This window comes from Nicotiana sylvestris, chromosome 4 (assembly GCF_000393655.2).
Source record: "Nicotiana sylvestris chromosome 4, ASM39365v2, whole genome shotgun sequence".
In the NCBI taxonomy this organism is placed as follows: domain Eukaryota; kingdom Viridiplantae; phylum Streptophyta; class Magnoliopsida; order Solanales; family Solanaceae; genus Nicotiana; species Nicotiana sylvestris.
The window spans coordinates 102,541,093-102,556,530 of NC_091060.1; the positions used below are offsets into that span (position 1 = coordinate 102,541,093).

A 15,438-nucleotide genomic window follows, 5' to 3' on the forward strand; every position below is an offset into this window, starting at 1 on the left:
TCGAATAATTAAAAAACCGGCTTACTTGATTTGATTTCTTTTTCAGGGAAAATGCAGTCCCACCCCTACCTACAAGCATTTATTTAGAATACAAATAGCAAACTGAAACATGTTAGTAACCAAAACAAAATTAATGATTCCCGTAGCAGTGCCAGAACGGAGTATATGTGCTTGAGTGTATCTTTAAAGCTCAATTGTGATGAAGATCCCCTGGTGGAGACATAAAGACTTTATGTCTCCATAGTTAATTGATAATCACATCACCAGAAATGAATACTAGTACCTGACTACAGTAATTAACAACTTTTTCGTTGTAGCCAAGAAAGATCCACCTGCACTTAATTAGAAGTTCTTCCTTTTCCCTTTTCCCAGGGGAACGGGGTGGGTGGTGTTGCTCATTATATTTAATATTTTAAGTTTACGACAACATAAAGATTTGGTGAAAATCTAATCTTAGAACCCTATGATGCAGGATAACAGCTTTACCGCTGAATCATTATCCTCATCATCTATAATTAGATACAAGGTTTGAAGAATGATTCTGTGTGAGACATTCATTATACATAAAGTAAAAAGGATGAGAAAGAAACAAGAAGAATACAGTTAGAACCGAGCCCAACAACGAGTGCATTTAGCCACACAATCACCTTTGCAATCGACGTTGTAGCCTAAAACTTTTGGATTTCGAAGCAGCACTTTTGTCAGAGTTTTACCTTCAATCCCCCATTGTTTCGCCAAGATTTCCACATTGTTTTTCATTTCATCTTCAAGGCTACATCCAAGAACTTCTGGGAATTTCTTAAGAAGTTTAGTAAGATCATCATCGGTAAGGCTTAAGCTCCTTAGATAATCCAATATCTCATTCACAACTTCAAGTCTTGGAACCTCTTTCTTCCGTTCTTCATACCAATAAGGCGAATGTATCTGGCCAAATGCTTTTCCTAAGATTTTGTCTTCCTCCTCAGGGCTAAATTTGAATGCAGACAGAGCTTCTCTGCTATCATTCCATGTTTTCTTCTCTTCTTCAGTTAATTCTATATTGTCAGTAGCTGTTGAATGCAACTTCCATTTCTTGGGCAGATTATCAGATGTCCAAGATCCTTTGGTGACATTTGATGTAAAGTTATTCGAGCAATTTACATACCACCCTACTAGATTGTTTGCTGCTATTGAGCCAGAATCACACTGTTGAGTAAGAAAAAGGTATTATGAGCTAGTTTCACCAGAGAGTATATTGGGCTGATATTAAAGACTGAACAAACACGGAAGAAATGAATGATTTTGTAATTTATCAAAAACAACAATAAAACAACCACTCCTCAATCCCAAACTAGTTGGATCAGCTATATCAATATCCTCAAATAACCATTCTTCGGAAAATCATCATCTCACAAGGAGTTAAATTAACGTTCACCATCTTTCTATGGATCTTGCTTAGGCAGAATCTGACACACACTTGTTTCAAAATGCGAGGTTATGAATTCTTTTTCAACTTAAAAGTATGCAGCCTTTCCAAGATTTCAAATCTAAAAGCATCAATTGATCCATCAATCAACTATATCTTGGTCTCAAACTAGTTGGGGTCAACTATATGAAAGTCCTATATCTATTCTTCTTTTTTGAGCTTTTTCCAGACCTAAAAGCATGTCAGAGAACTGCGCTTTCCTTCCCCTAGATTTTGTAACATCAGAGATGATATAGGCATTCACCATCATAGACTAGCTGAAGATTTTTTAACATTGCAATTTTATAGAGTCTGCAAATACACAAGTACCAAGAGAATAACAAAGATAAAATTAGTTATTAACCAATACATTTAAAAATGAAATACAGTCAACCCTCTCTATAACATCCTCGTTTGTTCCAATATTTTTTGGCTTTTATAGTGAATGATTGTTATAAACTTATAACAACATTCGATGTTTAAATATTTTTTGGTTGTTATCGATAAAAGTTATCCAAAAAATCAATTATTTTTCCTTTTTTAATATTACATATAAAGATAATAAAATTATTTAAATTTAAAATCTCAAAAGATATGCATATTTCACTAGTTAAATATTGAAAAAAGCTATTACATTATTAATAAATTCATAACTAAAAGCATACAGATTTAAACTCTAAGGAGGACATTTTAAAGCTAGCTAAAAAAATAAATTTTTTCAAGATTGATGGAAGAATTTTGTAATTGTAGCTTTTTCGTAGATTTTATTCTATTATTAGCGATATAATGCTTGAACTGGCGAAGATTCGTATCAAAATTTCAGCAAAAAAGTATCTAATAACTTTTCCTTGAAGACAATCTAAGAGCTTAACAGTTAAATTTTATATCTAAATATTTTTTGGAATTTGTCCAATGGAAAAGATATCATGTGCAAATCTTCAAATCTTATGCAAGATAGAAACTTTGTTAAATGGAAAAGATTGTGTGCATATTTTTAGAATTATTATTAGTAATCTTAAAGATTCTAAATGGTTGTTATAGAGAGGTAATTTTACAAAGAACGTTCTGCTATAAATATTGATGTTGTTGTTATTGGTAAAAAGATGTTATAGAGAGGTAAAATATAACTTAAAAAATCAGTTTTGAGAATAACTTGGCTTTTACAGTGAATGGTTGTTATATAAGGATGTTGTTATAGAGAGGTTCGACTGTAAAAATATTCTCTTTTCTAACTTAAATGACGCCTTTTCCATTTGATTGTTTCAAATAATTTGACACCATTTCATTTATACTTTTTCTTTTGTAACAGTGGTGTCCAGGCCATTGGGTGCACCTCAATTATTCCTTTTCTGTCTTCGCTAAAATTTGAACACTGGTTACCCGCTAATTTTCATCCACTTTATTGACCACACCATTGATTGTTCCATTCATACTATTACTCTATACAACTTTCAGAATTCTTGTGATGTTTTCTCTATCCACTTTTCAACTGATATTGTAACATCTCATACTCTGTATCTATTAAGCATAGTCACATAAAATAAAACAGAAATAAAAAAATAATAATAATAAATCACGAAGGAGATAACATGGTAATTTGGAGTCTAGTAGCCCCAGCATTAACTCAGGGATATTGAGATTAAATACCACAATTTCTAACCCTTGAAACGAAACTAACCACTCAATGGTTTCTACCAAAATGCAAAAGAAAAGAAAAATGTAAGGCAGAAGTTATACTTACACCAGGAGAGGAGAAGCATGATACGGAGTTAAAGGTCAGCAAAGGAGAAGCAAATGATTTTCCTAGCATCCCTGCACCATAAAGCATAGCGTGAGAAATAGTTAATCGATCTTATCATTAATGAGGCAAATCTAAATAACAACGACGATGACGACAAAAACAACAATGGTAGTAATGATAATAACAAAATGAATAAATGGACAAATGCGAAAATAAAACTCTAGACACCAATATTAGAATCTGTCACACTAACTAATTTCCTAGCGAACATAAGATCGCAAAGCTAAAATCCTCAGTGGGTGGATCCCATAACAATAACCATCTCTCTGTTATTTATACTAGTAGGAGCAGCTCCATATTATACCATGAGGATGAGAACTTACCGAACTAATCCTCCAATACTAGCTTACTAAGAGGTTCAATATCCTCCATTTTCAGTTAATGCATAGATCAAGGATCAAATACGAGAATTTGGTTATTAAATCCTTTGAGGAATGGTTATTAAATCCTTCATTATCCGAAAATGATCAGGTGTAGGGGAACCGAGACTAAAGACTTCTTGGAGCCTCAAATAACGCAAAGGTAGCAATATGTAAGGACATGATACAACAGAAATGCACACAGAACTTGGAATTTTCATCATGTAAAATAGCGATCCATCATATTTATAGACATATATATTGATCGATAAGGTCCCTTATAGTGTATAAAACAACTAGTGCATTTGCTTGACAAGTAACTTAAGCCCCCCTCCCCCTGTAAAAAAAAAAATTCCAAAAAGTTTCATGAGAAAAAGTCAAACCATCACGGTAGCATGGTAATTCTGGCACCACCCATTATCTGGTGCTTTTAAAAAATCAAGAGGCCTAAGATACAGAATCTGTTTCTTCTGCACATTCCGGAGACAATTCTTTGCAACATGATTACCCCTGGACCCCAACCATCATAGAATTAACCCTCTTCATAGTGTACAGCAACAAACTATCCTCTTACTTGTAGTCAAGATATGCCAATTCCTCCATTTTCTCTCTTGTTTTGAAAACCACTCGTTACACAAACATGAGTTTTAACTTGATGCTACGCATCACACTCATCCTCTCACAGCATAAGCAGTGTTGTCAAATGCATGCTTAAAGCGCTTAAGCGACGCAAAACATGTTGAGCGCTCTGCTTCGTTTCGCTTAGCATGCCCTTCAGTGTTGTCATTAAGGCTCTAAGACATACTTTTCCTAGCCAATGAACGAATCCTGAAGAGGCGACACTATACAATTGATATTTCACTTTATCGTAATTTTATTCAATTTATTTGTCCATATATTTGTTATTCATGTGTATTATTATTACTGTTGGACTACCCACACATTTTTGTAATTTTCTCCATTTGAGCCTTTCTTCATTAAAGTTCACGCTTTATATGCGCCGCTTAAAGCCCCAAACGACCTAAGAGTTTTTTTTGTGCTTTTTGCCTTTGATAACATTGACCATAAGGTTCTGACAACTCTTTTTTTTTCACGTAGGCCCATGTCAAAGAACTCAAACTTAATCACCATTTCCTTGGTATTGCTTCTTGTTCGTAATCAGTACGCTACATTCTACCTAAATCCAGCTTGGTAGCTCCTGTACATATACTTAATTATATATTAGTAAATGTTTTAGTCATTTTCATTGTAGTGTTCATGAATGGTTTAGATTATTACAAAGAGAAGCGTGTCAGGCTAATAGAAGAAAAATTATTAAAAGAGAAAATTAATAAATTCCACAAGACACGACAAGATTTACGTGGTTCGACAATTTTTGCCTACTCTACGACCACATAGAGAATAGGTTTTATTGTTGAAGAGAAAAGAATAAATTGGGATGAGATGATCCGTAAATGAGGGGCATAGACATATTTATAGGTTCTAGAATACTCGTTGATGTAATCGCATATGTCATAGGAATGAAATTTAGAGATAAAGTCTCTCACCTGACAAACTACTTCACATTATTTTTTCTTCTTTGCAGACATTGCAAAGTCATCACTTGCCTATTGTGTTTGCCCTTTTTCTCTTTTCAATTTCTTTCTTTCTTTTCTTACTTTTAAATTTGTACCGGATTTGTGCCCTGCAATCACATGTACATTAAAGAAAAAGAATTATTATTCTCTAATGTGATACCTTCACAATATTAGTCTTGAAGGACAATTGAGACAATACATAGCTTTAGCTTATCAACAATGACTACTTTGGTCAACATGTCGGCGGGAGTATTTTATCCTTGTACTTCTGCAGGGAAAGAGTTCCTTCACTTATCAACTATAGGATATGATGATCCTTTCTGATCTTGCGTGAAATATTAAATTCTTGGCAAGACGAATTGCACTTTAACTATTACTGAAGAGTTCACAGTCGTCCTATTCTTTCCCCAACTATTTCAGAAAGTTCTTGAGCCAAATGATCTCTTTTTCATCTTCTAAGATTACCATGTATTCTACTTTAAGTGGTAGATAGAGCAATACCTTTTTGAAGTCTGGACATCCAACTACCAGCAGTACCACCCTAGGTGAACGCATAGTCTGTAGTACTTTTCTGACTATCCAGATCACCCCTTAAGTTATTTTTTTAATAAAGGTAACAGTATATTCATCAACACAAAGCTTGTGTTGGAATTTGGAAATCACATTACAAAAAAAGGAAGAGACATATTTAAATCTGTCCAAGATTCTTCTTACAAGGACTAACAACTCTAATAAAGTCTCCAAGGCCAGAAGCATGGAAGCATTGTTGTTGTCCAGGATTGCATAGAAGCTTGTAAGCCCCCTTGACTGAGAAACACTTGTCTTTGTTCCCTTTCCAGATCACCCCCTAAGTTTGCATCAGAAAATTCTTGTAAGATAATATTGGTCATTTTAAAACAAAGTGCATTACTTGAGATGCCTTTAAGGTATCGCAAAAGTCCATTTTACACATTCCCAATGCTCTTTTTCTGGGCCTGACATGTATCTATTGATAACTCCAACTGCATGGGCTATATGTCAAGCCTAGTATATACCATAACATACATCAAACTTCCTATTGTTGAAGCATATAGTACTTTAGACATGTACTTTCTTTCTTCATCTATCTTTGGTTATAGCTCCTCAGACAGATTAAGTTACTTCCTAGCGGGGTATTTTTGGTCTTTCCATCATGATTGAATCTGCTAAGCACCTTTTGTATGTATGATAAGTACAAAAGTTGGAAAAGAGATGATTTGGCTCAACAACTTTCTGAAATAATTGGGTAAAGAACAGGACTACTATGAACTCAGTGATAGTCAAAGTGCAATTCATCGTTCCAAGAATCAGTGATTCATGCAAGATCGATGCACATCTAACTAAGGTATCATCATATCCGGGTGTTGATAAGTGAAGGAACGTACAGAGAATCGAAGAACCCTGCCAACATGTTGACCAAAGTAGTTGGTGTTAATAAGTTGAAGCTATGTATTGCCTCAGTTGGCTTTAGGACTAATAATATAAGCGTGTCACACTAGAGAATTGTATTTTTTTTCTTGGATACATGGGTTTGAGAGAGAAATTGATAGGAACAAACCACGTACAAAGAAAGAAAAGAAAAAATGAAAAAGGACAGAGAAAAAAGTGGAAAAGTTAGGCAAGTGATAACTTTTGCAATGTCTACTAGAAGAAGAAAAAATGTGAAATAGCTTGTCAGAGAGAATTCATCTTTGAATATTGTTCCTATTAGTGTATCGATTATATCATCGGCGTATTCTGAAACCTATATATAGGTCTGACCCTCATTTGCAAATCATCTCATCACAATTTCTTCTTTACCCTTCAGCAATAAAAACTATTCTCTGTGTGATTGTGGAGTAGGCAAAAATTGTCAAACCACGCCAAATCTTGCTTTGTCTTATCTTGTGAAATTTATTTATTTTCTCTTATTAATTATTTTTTCCATCTATCAGCCAGACTTGCTTTCCAACAGTTTTCATAACCACTTGTTACACAAACATGAGTAAACGTTATTGTTCATGAATGGTTCAAAGTATTACAAAGACTTCCACTATTGGACTGTTAGATATGTACTTACTTCAACCATTTGTCTAACTCTTATTATTTCACTAACTATTACCACTTTAGGTACTTTATTTTTTTCAGTATTCGAGATACATAACCAAGATTAAATCTTGTTTTCATTTCACCCCACCAATTTCATATTCATCGACCCACTATCAAAAGCCACTTTTACTGAAACAACTAACCCTAGAATAGAGAGTAACATCCACAATAAATTGAGTTCCCAGGCATAAAGGGTTCAGATGAATCATAATAATTTACAGATGTCAATTGGACAATCCACCAAGAAAACACCTACAGCTCCGAAACAAATAAGTAAGAAAATCATCTATCAATCAATAGTTAAAATTCATGAATTATACCTTATATTCCAGCCCAGCTTCAAGAATGAATGGGGAAGTCAGGAAGCAGAACAACAACAGAGAAAAATCTTGGAAACAGATACCACAGTTGAGCTCAAGTAAAGGGAAGAGAATGTACGGGTACAATCCCAATTGAGGTTTTTGAGTGTGCGAGAAGGGGACAGGAAAATGAACTGTGTCCTTTCGCTCCATTTGGGTGCCCGAGTTTGAGAACGAAAGGCCAATAATCTGCTGAGATCATCCAATTTTTAGTTTGACAACTTTTTTTTTATTTAAAAGAGTCACATTTGGTAACTCAACCATTAAGTTATTCACATGGATAGTTTTTTACTGGGATTAATAATATATTCCCCATGTGGATTTGAAATTATATTTATTTCATATTTGGTCGTGAAGATTAACTGATAGGGTACAAATTGTATATCAAAATATTGATATACTAATTAACGGGATAGGCTCTGCTCCAGTACTGGGCAATAATCCTCTTGAAAAATGCCACGTGGACAAAAAGAACTTTTAAAGGTTAGATTTGCTTGTTCATTAATTAAGTGATAATTTTTTAACCATAAAGTAATAAAACGAAGAAATGTTTACTGCCCCCGCTTTCATTTTTTATTTCTCCGTCACTCTTTTATTGCAAATAAACATTACACTTCCTCCATAGAATCTCCTAAACGACACCAATTAGTATATTTTAAACAGAGAAAAGAACATCTCATTAGATCTAAGTAAAAACAAATGGGTGTATTCTTTAGGCTCCAGTAAATTAAAATTTCTTGAATTTTAGGTGAAAACTAGCTAGAAAACTTTAATGTGAATAAAAAGAAAACGTGATTTTGATTGTTCTTGATTGAAACAGAGCGAGAGTCCCTTCTTCTCGGTCTAAATTGTGTCCAAAGTGACGTTTTTAGGTCTATTTATATATGTAGGAAAAGATCTAAACGTGTAGGCCAAGTCCTAGTCAAACCAGGAGACGAAATAAGTTTTCAAAATTCCGACTGGACCTGGCCCCAGGCCTGGCGTCGCCAGCCTCAGCCTGGCCTTTGGCTGGCCTCGCCAGGCTAAAGCCTAGTTGAGTTGGCCTTTGCCTGGCCTCTCTTTTTCACTGTTCTCGAGCACAACGTTTTAGTATCCCTTTTGCTCTACTTTCATCTCCAATTCACCTACACATAAAATAGACTCCATTACGCGCGAATAAAATATAATTTATCATTAAAGCATATAAAACGCTAGGCGAATAATGTCCGAAACTATGAAATTATAGCCACACATCATTAACTTCGCCTTCACTCATGTGATCTGGTTATTCACTAAAAAGAAGAAGTTTACACCTCTTCTTATTTTATTTTTTTGGTGAGAAAGATAACATTGCATTAAACATAAGTAGAGTGACTGCAGAGAGGGTGATGCGTATGCATCTGTACTATAGTTGGTTGATAGATGACTATTACAAATTACTATCTATGTTATTATAATTAGCCATTACAGTGTTGCCACTAGAAGCAGCCGTGCTCAGATCGTTGAAATGGATATCAAAAGTGTGTTGATCCAGGTCCTCCAGTTGTTCTTGCAGCAAGCATGTTGTCTTCCTAGTACGAGTGTCTCCAGTTTGGTCCCTTTGCAAAAAAGTACTGACAAAATTTGGTGATTCTTCAAAAATAAATGATTTATCTGTAGAGGGCATGTTGCATCCTGCTTTAGCTCTTCTTATTATTAAGGAGTGGTGTTGTGTATTTCTTAAAATTTTAAAAAGAGCGACATACTTTGAACATCATGTGCAAATGGTATTTTGTTATGTGATAATAAAATCAACTTGGTTTGGTGATAATAAAATCAACTTGTTATGTGAAACAGTCTCTCTGCCCCTCGGGGTAGAGGTAAGGTCTGCGTATATACTACCATCCCCAGACCTCACTTGTGGGATTATATTGGGATATTGTTGTTGTTGTTGATAATAAAATCAACTTGGCTAATGAAAATTCCCAAAGATACTTATCTTTCCTAGCGCATTTTCTGTTAGAAAAAAGAAATATCTAGTATATTCAATATGAATGACCAATTGCAAAGACACATTAATTATATCTGTAGATGTTACTTCCAAATGATGTTAGGAGCAACATTATGGGACAATGAGTTAATAAAGCTTAATCAATTGTGTTTGTATTAAGTAAAATAAGAAAAAAAATTGTTAGATGGAGTATACGACTATGTTTCAACACTGGAATTAATCCTAAATATAAGTTGCAGTGTGATATAGTGTCCATCTCATTCAAATGATTTGGTAGCCAATTTTGTTGACTTGGTTTGGTTTGGTAGCCAACCTTGTTGAATTGGTATGATTTGGTAACCAATTTTATTGACTTGATTTGGTTTGGTAGCCAACCTTGTTGAAATTGTGAAAAGGGTGTACAAATTGTCAAATATTGTAGGCTTTGGAGAGTGAGGTTTTGGCAATAAAAGGAGAGTTTTAACTCTCATTTCTACACACCAACAAAGAGAGAAAAGAGAGACAGCAAGGTATTCCATAAACTATAAGAAAATAGTTTGTGAAGAAAAATAGAGTGTGAGAGATATTGTAGTGAGGTGGAAAAAGCAAAAGAATGTTTATTTCTTTTGAGGGTATAGTAGTCTTAGGAGTATTTTTACTCGTTACTACACAGTGTAAAATTCCTCGCTATAGTGATATCAGTTGCTCTTCTTGGCCGTGGTTTTTCCCTTATTCAAAAGGGTTTCCACGTAAAATCTTGGTGTCATTATTGCTGCATTTCTATTCTTGCTGATTTAACCATAACTTAGTGTTCTGCATTTATCACTAATACCGTGAATATTATTTTTGCGGGTCTATTTTTTCCAACAAGTGGTATGAGAGCCAAGGTTCTGTCTGAGTATGCTCTGTGGTTGCAGCACAGTCTGAACTTCCACATTAGAAAAGAATTACTTTGGTCTCCTAATAAATAGTATTTGTATTTGTGATAAACGATGGAAGCCAACACTAGTAGAATAGTTACTTTGAATGACACAAACTATGCCATTTGGAAGGGCAAAATGGAAGATTTATTTTATGTCAAGAATTTTCATCAACATGTCTTCGCCACTATAAAGGCTGATAATAAATCAGACGAGGAGTGAAATCTGTTACACAGGCAAGTTTGCGGCTTTATTAGACAGTGGATTGATGACAATGTTTTAAACCATATTTCTGGGGAGACACATGCTCGGACCCTATGGGAGCACCTTGAAAGTTTGTATGCTCAGAAAACTGGAAACAACAAGATGTTTCTAATAAAGCAGATGTTGGATTTAAAATACCATGATGGTTCCGCGATGACAGATCATCTGAATAATTTTCAGGGGATCATGAACTAGTTATCTGCTATGGACATTAAATTTGATAAAGAAATTCAAGGCCTGTTTCTACTTGGTTCTCTGCCAGATTCTTGGGAAATTCTTAGAACTTCATTATCAAATTTTGCTCCGGATGGTGTGATCTCTATGGATCTTGCCAAGAACAGCCTTTTAAATGAAGAGATGAGAAGAAAATCTCAAGGTTCCTCCTCATCAGATGTTTTGGTGACTGACTATAGGGGGAGAAGCAAGAATCGGGGTTCTCAAAATAGAGAACATAATAGAAGCAAATCCAGAAGCAGACTTAAAGATATTAAGTTCTATCATTGCAGGAAAAAAGGGCACATAAAGAAGTCCTGCCGGATTTTGAAAAAGGATAATAGAGACAAGGAAGAACAAAAAGAAGATGGCAATCATGTGGCCACCATCACTACAGAAGATCTTGTTACCGTCCTTGATACGGATCTAATAAATATTGCTTGTGATGAGTCAAGCTGGGTTGTGGACAGTGGTGTCGCATCTCATGTGACATCAAGGAAGGAATTTTTCTCATCATATACTCAGGGTGACTTTGGAACTTTGAGTATGGGTAATGCGACTGTATCTAGGGTGGATGGTATTGGAACGATTTATTTGGAAACTAGTATTGAAACTAAACTAGTTTTAAACAAAGTAAAACATGCACCTGATGTTCGTTTGCACTTAATCTCTGTTGGTGTTTTAGATGATGAGGGATATGTCAGTACCAATGGTGCTGTAAAGTGGAAGCTCACTAAGGGTTCCATGATTGTGGCTCGTGGGAAAAAATGTCATGGTCTATACTGGACTACGGCCTCTACCTATGTTGATATGGTGAATGCCGTTGAGAGCAATAACTCTTCAACGGTTATGGCATAAGAGGCTTAGCCACATTAGCGAGAAAGAACTAAATGTTCTAGACAAGAAAAAATTGTTGTCAAATTTTAAAAGTGCAAAATTAGAAAAATGTGAGCACTGCTTGGCTGGAAAACAAAAAAGAGTTTCTTTCCAGTCTCATCCTCCTTTAAGAAAGACAGAATTGCTTGATTTGGTGCATTCAGATTTATGTGGTCCAATGAAGACAAGGACTTTGGGTGGTGCACTTTATTTTGCTACCTTTATTGATGATTATTCAAGGAAACTTTGGGTCTACATCTTGAAGACTAAAGACCAAGTGTTGGGTGTCTTTAAGCAGTTTCAGGCTTCAGTTGAAAGAGAAACTGGAAAGAAGCTGAAGTGTATTCGTACTGATAACAGTGGTGAATATTGTGGACTGTTTGACGAATACTGCAAGCAACAGGGTATCAGACACCAGAAGACTCCTCCTAAGACTCCTCAGCTTAATGGTTTAGCAGAAAGAATGAACAGGACCTTGATGGAAAGAGTCAGATGTTTCTTTTGTGAAGCAAAGTTGCTGAATTCCTTTTGGGTGAGGCTTTGTTGACCACCGCGTTATTAATCTATCCCTTGTGGTTGCTTTGCAAAGTGATGTTCCAAATAGAGTTTGATATGACAAGGATGTTTCCTATGACCACTTGAAAGTGTTTGGTTGCAAAGCTTTTGTACATGTGCCTAAAGATGAGAGATCAAAATTAAATGCTAAGACAAGGCAATGCATCTTCATTGGTTATGGCTTTGATGAGTTTGGTTACAGGATATATGATCCAATTGAGAAGAAGGTCGTGAGAAGCCATGATGTTATCTTCGTGAAAGATCAAACCATTGAAGATATTAACAAAGCCGAGAAGCTAAAATCTCCAAGTTCTGAAGGTTTAGTTAATCTTGATCAAATTCTTTATACAAATGCGGATGACGTTGGTGGGCTCAATGATGATGGTGATGCCCAGAACCATATTCCAGATCAGCATATTGATGGTGATGGTAATAACAATGCTAATATTGATGAGGCAGATGCTCCTACTCACGAAGCTGTGGACGAGTTAGATATTCCACTCAAGAGGTCTTCTAGACCTCGTACTCCTTCCTCCCGTTATTCACCCAATGAGTATGTATTACTCACTGATGGGGGAGAACCTAAATGTTATGCGGAGGCAATAGAGGATGAGCATAAGAATCAATGGATTGAAGCCATGCAAGATGAGATGAAATCTTTGCATGAGAACCATACTTATGAGTTGGTGAAATTACCTAAGGGCATGAGAGCTTTGAAAAATAAGTGGGTGTTCAAAGTTAAAGCCGAAGAACATAGTTTGAACCCAGATACAAAGCTAGATTGGTTGTCAAGGGATTTGGTCAAAGGAAAGGTATTGACTTTGACGAAATATTTTCTCCTGTCGTGAAAGTGTCCTCCATTCGGACAATTCTTGGTTTGACTGCTAGTCTTGATTTGGAGATTGAGCAGATGAATGTGAAGACTACTTTTCTTCACGGTGACTTATAAGAGGAGATCTATATTGAACAACCTGAGGGCTTCAAGGCAAAAGGTAAAGAAAATTTTGTATGCAAACTTAAGAAGAGTCTATATGGATTGAAGCAAGCTCCTAGACAGTGGTACAAGAAGTTTGAGTCTGTTATGGGGAAGCAAGGCTACAAGAAGGCTTCTTCAGATCACTGTGTATTTGTACAAAGATTTTCTGATGATGATTTTATCATCCTCTTGCTATATGTGAAAGATATGTTGACCAAGGTGGTACCAAGAGAGAAGTTCGAGTTATGCAAAGAACTTGTCGGCATGCACTCAGACTAGAAGACAGTGCTACCTCCTCTAGATGAATGAGACCAGAGGGGGAGATTGATATGGTGTCCATCTCATTCAAATGATTTGGTAGCCAATTTTGTTGACTTGGTTTGGTTTGGTAGCCAACCTTGTTGAATTGGTATGATTTGGTAGCCAATTTTATTGACTTGGTTTGGTTTGGTAGTCAACCTTGTTGAAATTATGAAAAGGGTGTGCAAATTGTCAAATATTGTAGGCTTTAGAGAGTGAGGTTTTGGCAATAAAAGGAGAGCTTTAACTCTCATTTCTACACACCAACAAAAAGAGAAAAGTGAGAGAGCAAGGTATTCTATAAACTATAAGAAAGTAGTTTGTGAAGAAAAATAGAGTGTGAGAGATATTGTAGTGAAGTGGAAAAAATAAAAGAGTGTTTATTTTTTTTGAGGGTATAGTAGTCTTAGGAGTATTTTTACTCGTTACTACACAGTGTAAAATTCCTCGCTATAGTGATATCAATTGCTCTTCTTGGCCGTAGTTTTTTCCTTATTCAGAAGGGTTTCCATGTAAAATCTTGGTGTCATTATTGCTGCATTTCTATTCTTGCTGATTTAACCATAACTTAATGTTCTGCGTTTATTACTAATACCGTGAATATTATTTTTGCGGGTCTATTTTTCCCAACACATGGGAACCTAGATTAGAAATTCTTTTTGCTATGATTGGTTTTGACTTTATCTTTTTAGAAATTATTGCGGGTGTTGAAATCAATGTTTAGAAAAATAGGGTTTGAGTTTGTCTTTTGAAGAAAGTATCATCCAAGTGTTAAGTCATTTTTAAGCGTCTGTATATAAGATATTGAATATTAATAGATTAATTAGAATTAAAATATCTGTTCACTAATAAATGCACTTCTAAATATATAGTAACTTCTAAATTTTGCCATGTGCGGTAAGATTACTTAATATTTTTCATTCAGAAACTCAAGTTCCACTTACACTCCAATGATTCATATTCCTTATTAATGCAACAAATTATTTTTATCACTGCAGATTGCGAGGAGTTAAACAAAAATTGCTTATTAGCATTTTTTAAATTCGTGATACTAATATCCTCGGTTGTTCTATCATCTAATTACGCGGGGAGTATTGTTAAAATTTCGAGCAATAATTACAACCGTTGAAATAGTGCAACCAAAGCAGTACATTCTATATATGTTGTCTTCATTGAACATTGGTGCCATCCTTGGTCTCATACAAGAAATCTTTCAAATTGCTGGAGCAAGGGCTATATTATTACTATCTTTCATAATAAGAACACTAGATAGAGAGTTTAGTGTTTTTTTTCTATATGGAAAGCATATAGTTGTTTTTTATTTTTATTTTATCCTCCTTGTGGTTTATGTGTAGTTTTTTTTCTTTTCCTTTCTTGGTCTATGGAGGAAAATGGGTATGTCGCAGCCTTGGGGATAAAGAGTCACATGTATTTAAGTGGTGTCATTGACACCCATTCATTATAACTAGGTAAAAAAATATTTTATTATGTATATATAGTAGATATTGACACGTCTTAGCTTCATTATAGATTTACTTTATTATATTTTAACCCTTATTAAAAAAAATTCTTGCTCCTCCAGTAGGGTAAAGGTTATCAATATTTTTTCCTCTCATATTACATGGATCACCTATATTAAAAATCAATATAAAAGTAGATGATAATTGATGGAGTATTATTAAGATCACTTGCAATTCTTCTCTCCTTGGCCATGCAAGGGATTCTTCCCGGATTAAAAGG

The 15,438-nt window shown here is 35.0% G+C and overlaps 1 protein-coding gene across 1 annotated transcript; it reads right to left on the bottom strand.

The window, feature by feature from the left end:
- Positions 1–435: 435 nt before the first annotated feature.
- On the bottom strand, positions 436–7,840 carry LOC104243458 (uncharacterized). Its single transcript, XM_009798646.2, has 4 exons — positions 7,608–7,840; positions 5,896–6,028; positions 3,186–3,256; positions 436–1,185 (listed from the first exon to the last, which is right to left on the bottom strand). The coding sequence occupies exons 1-4, from the start codon at positions 7,797–7,799 to the stop codon at positions 604–606; spliced, it is 978 nt and encodes a 325-aa protein (XP_009796948.1). The 5' UTR covers positions 7,800–7,840; the 3' UTR covers positions 436–603.
- Positions 7,841–15,438: the final 7,598 nt, after the last annotated feature.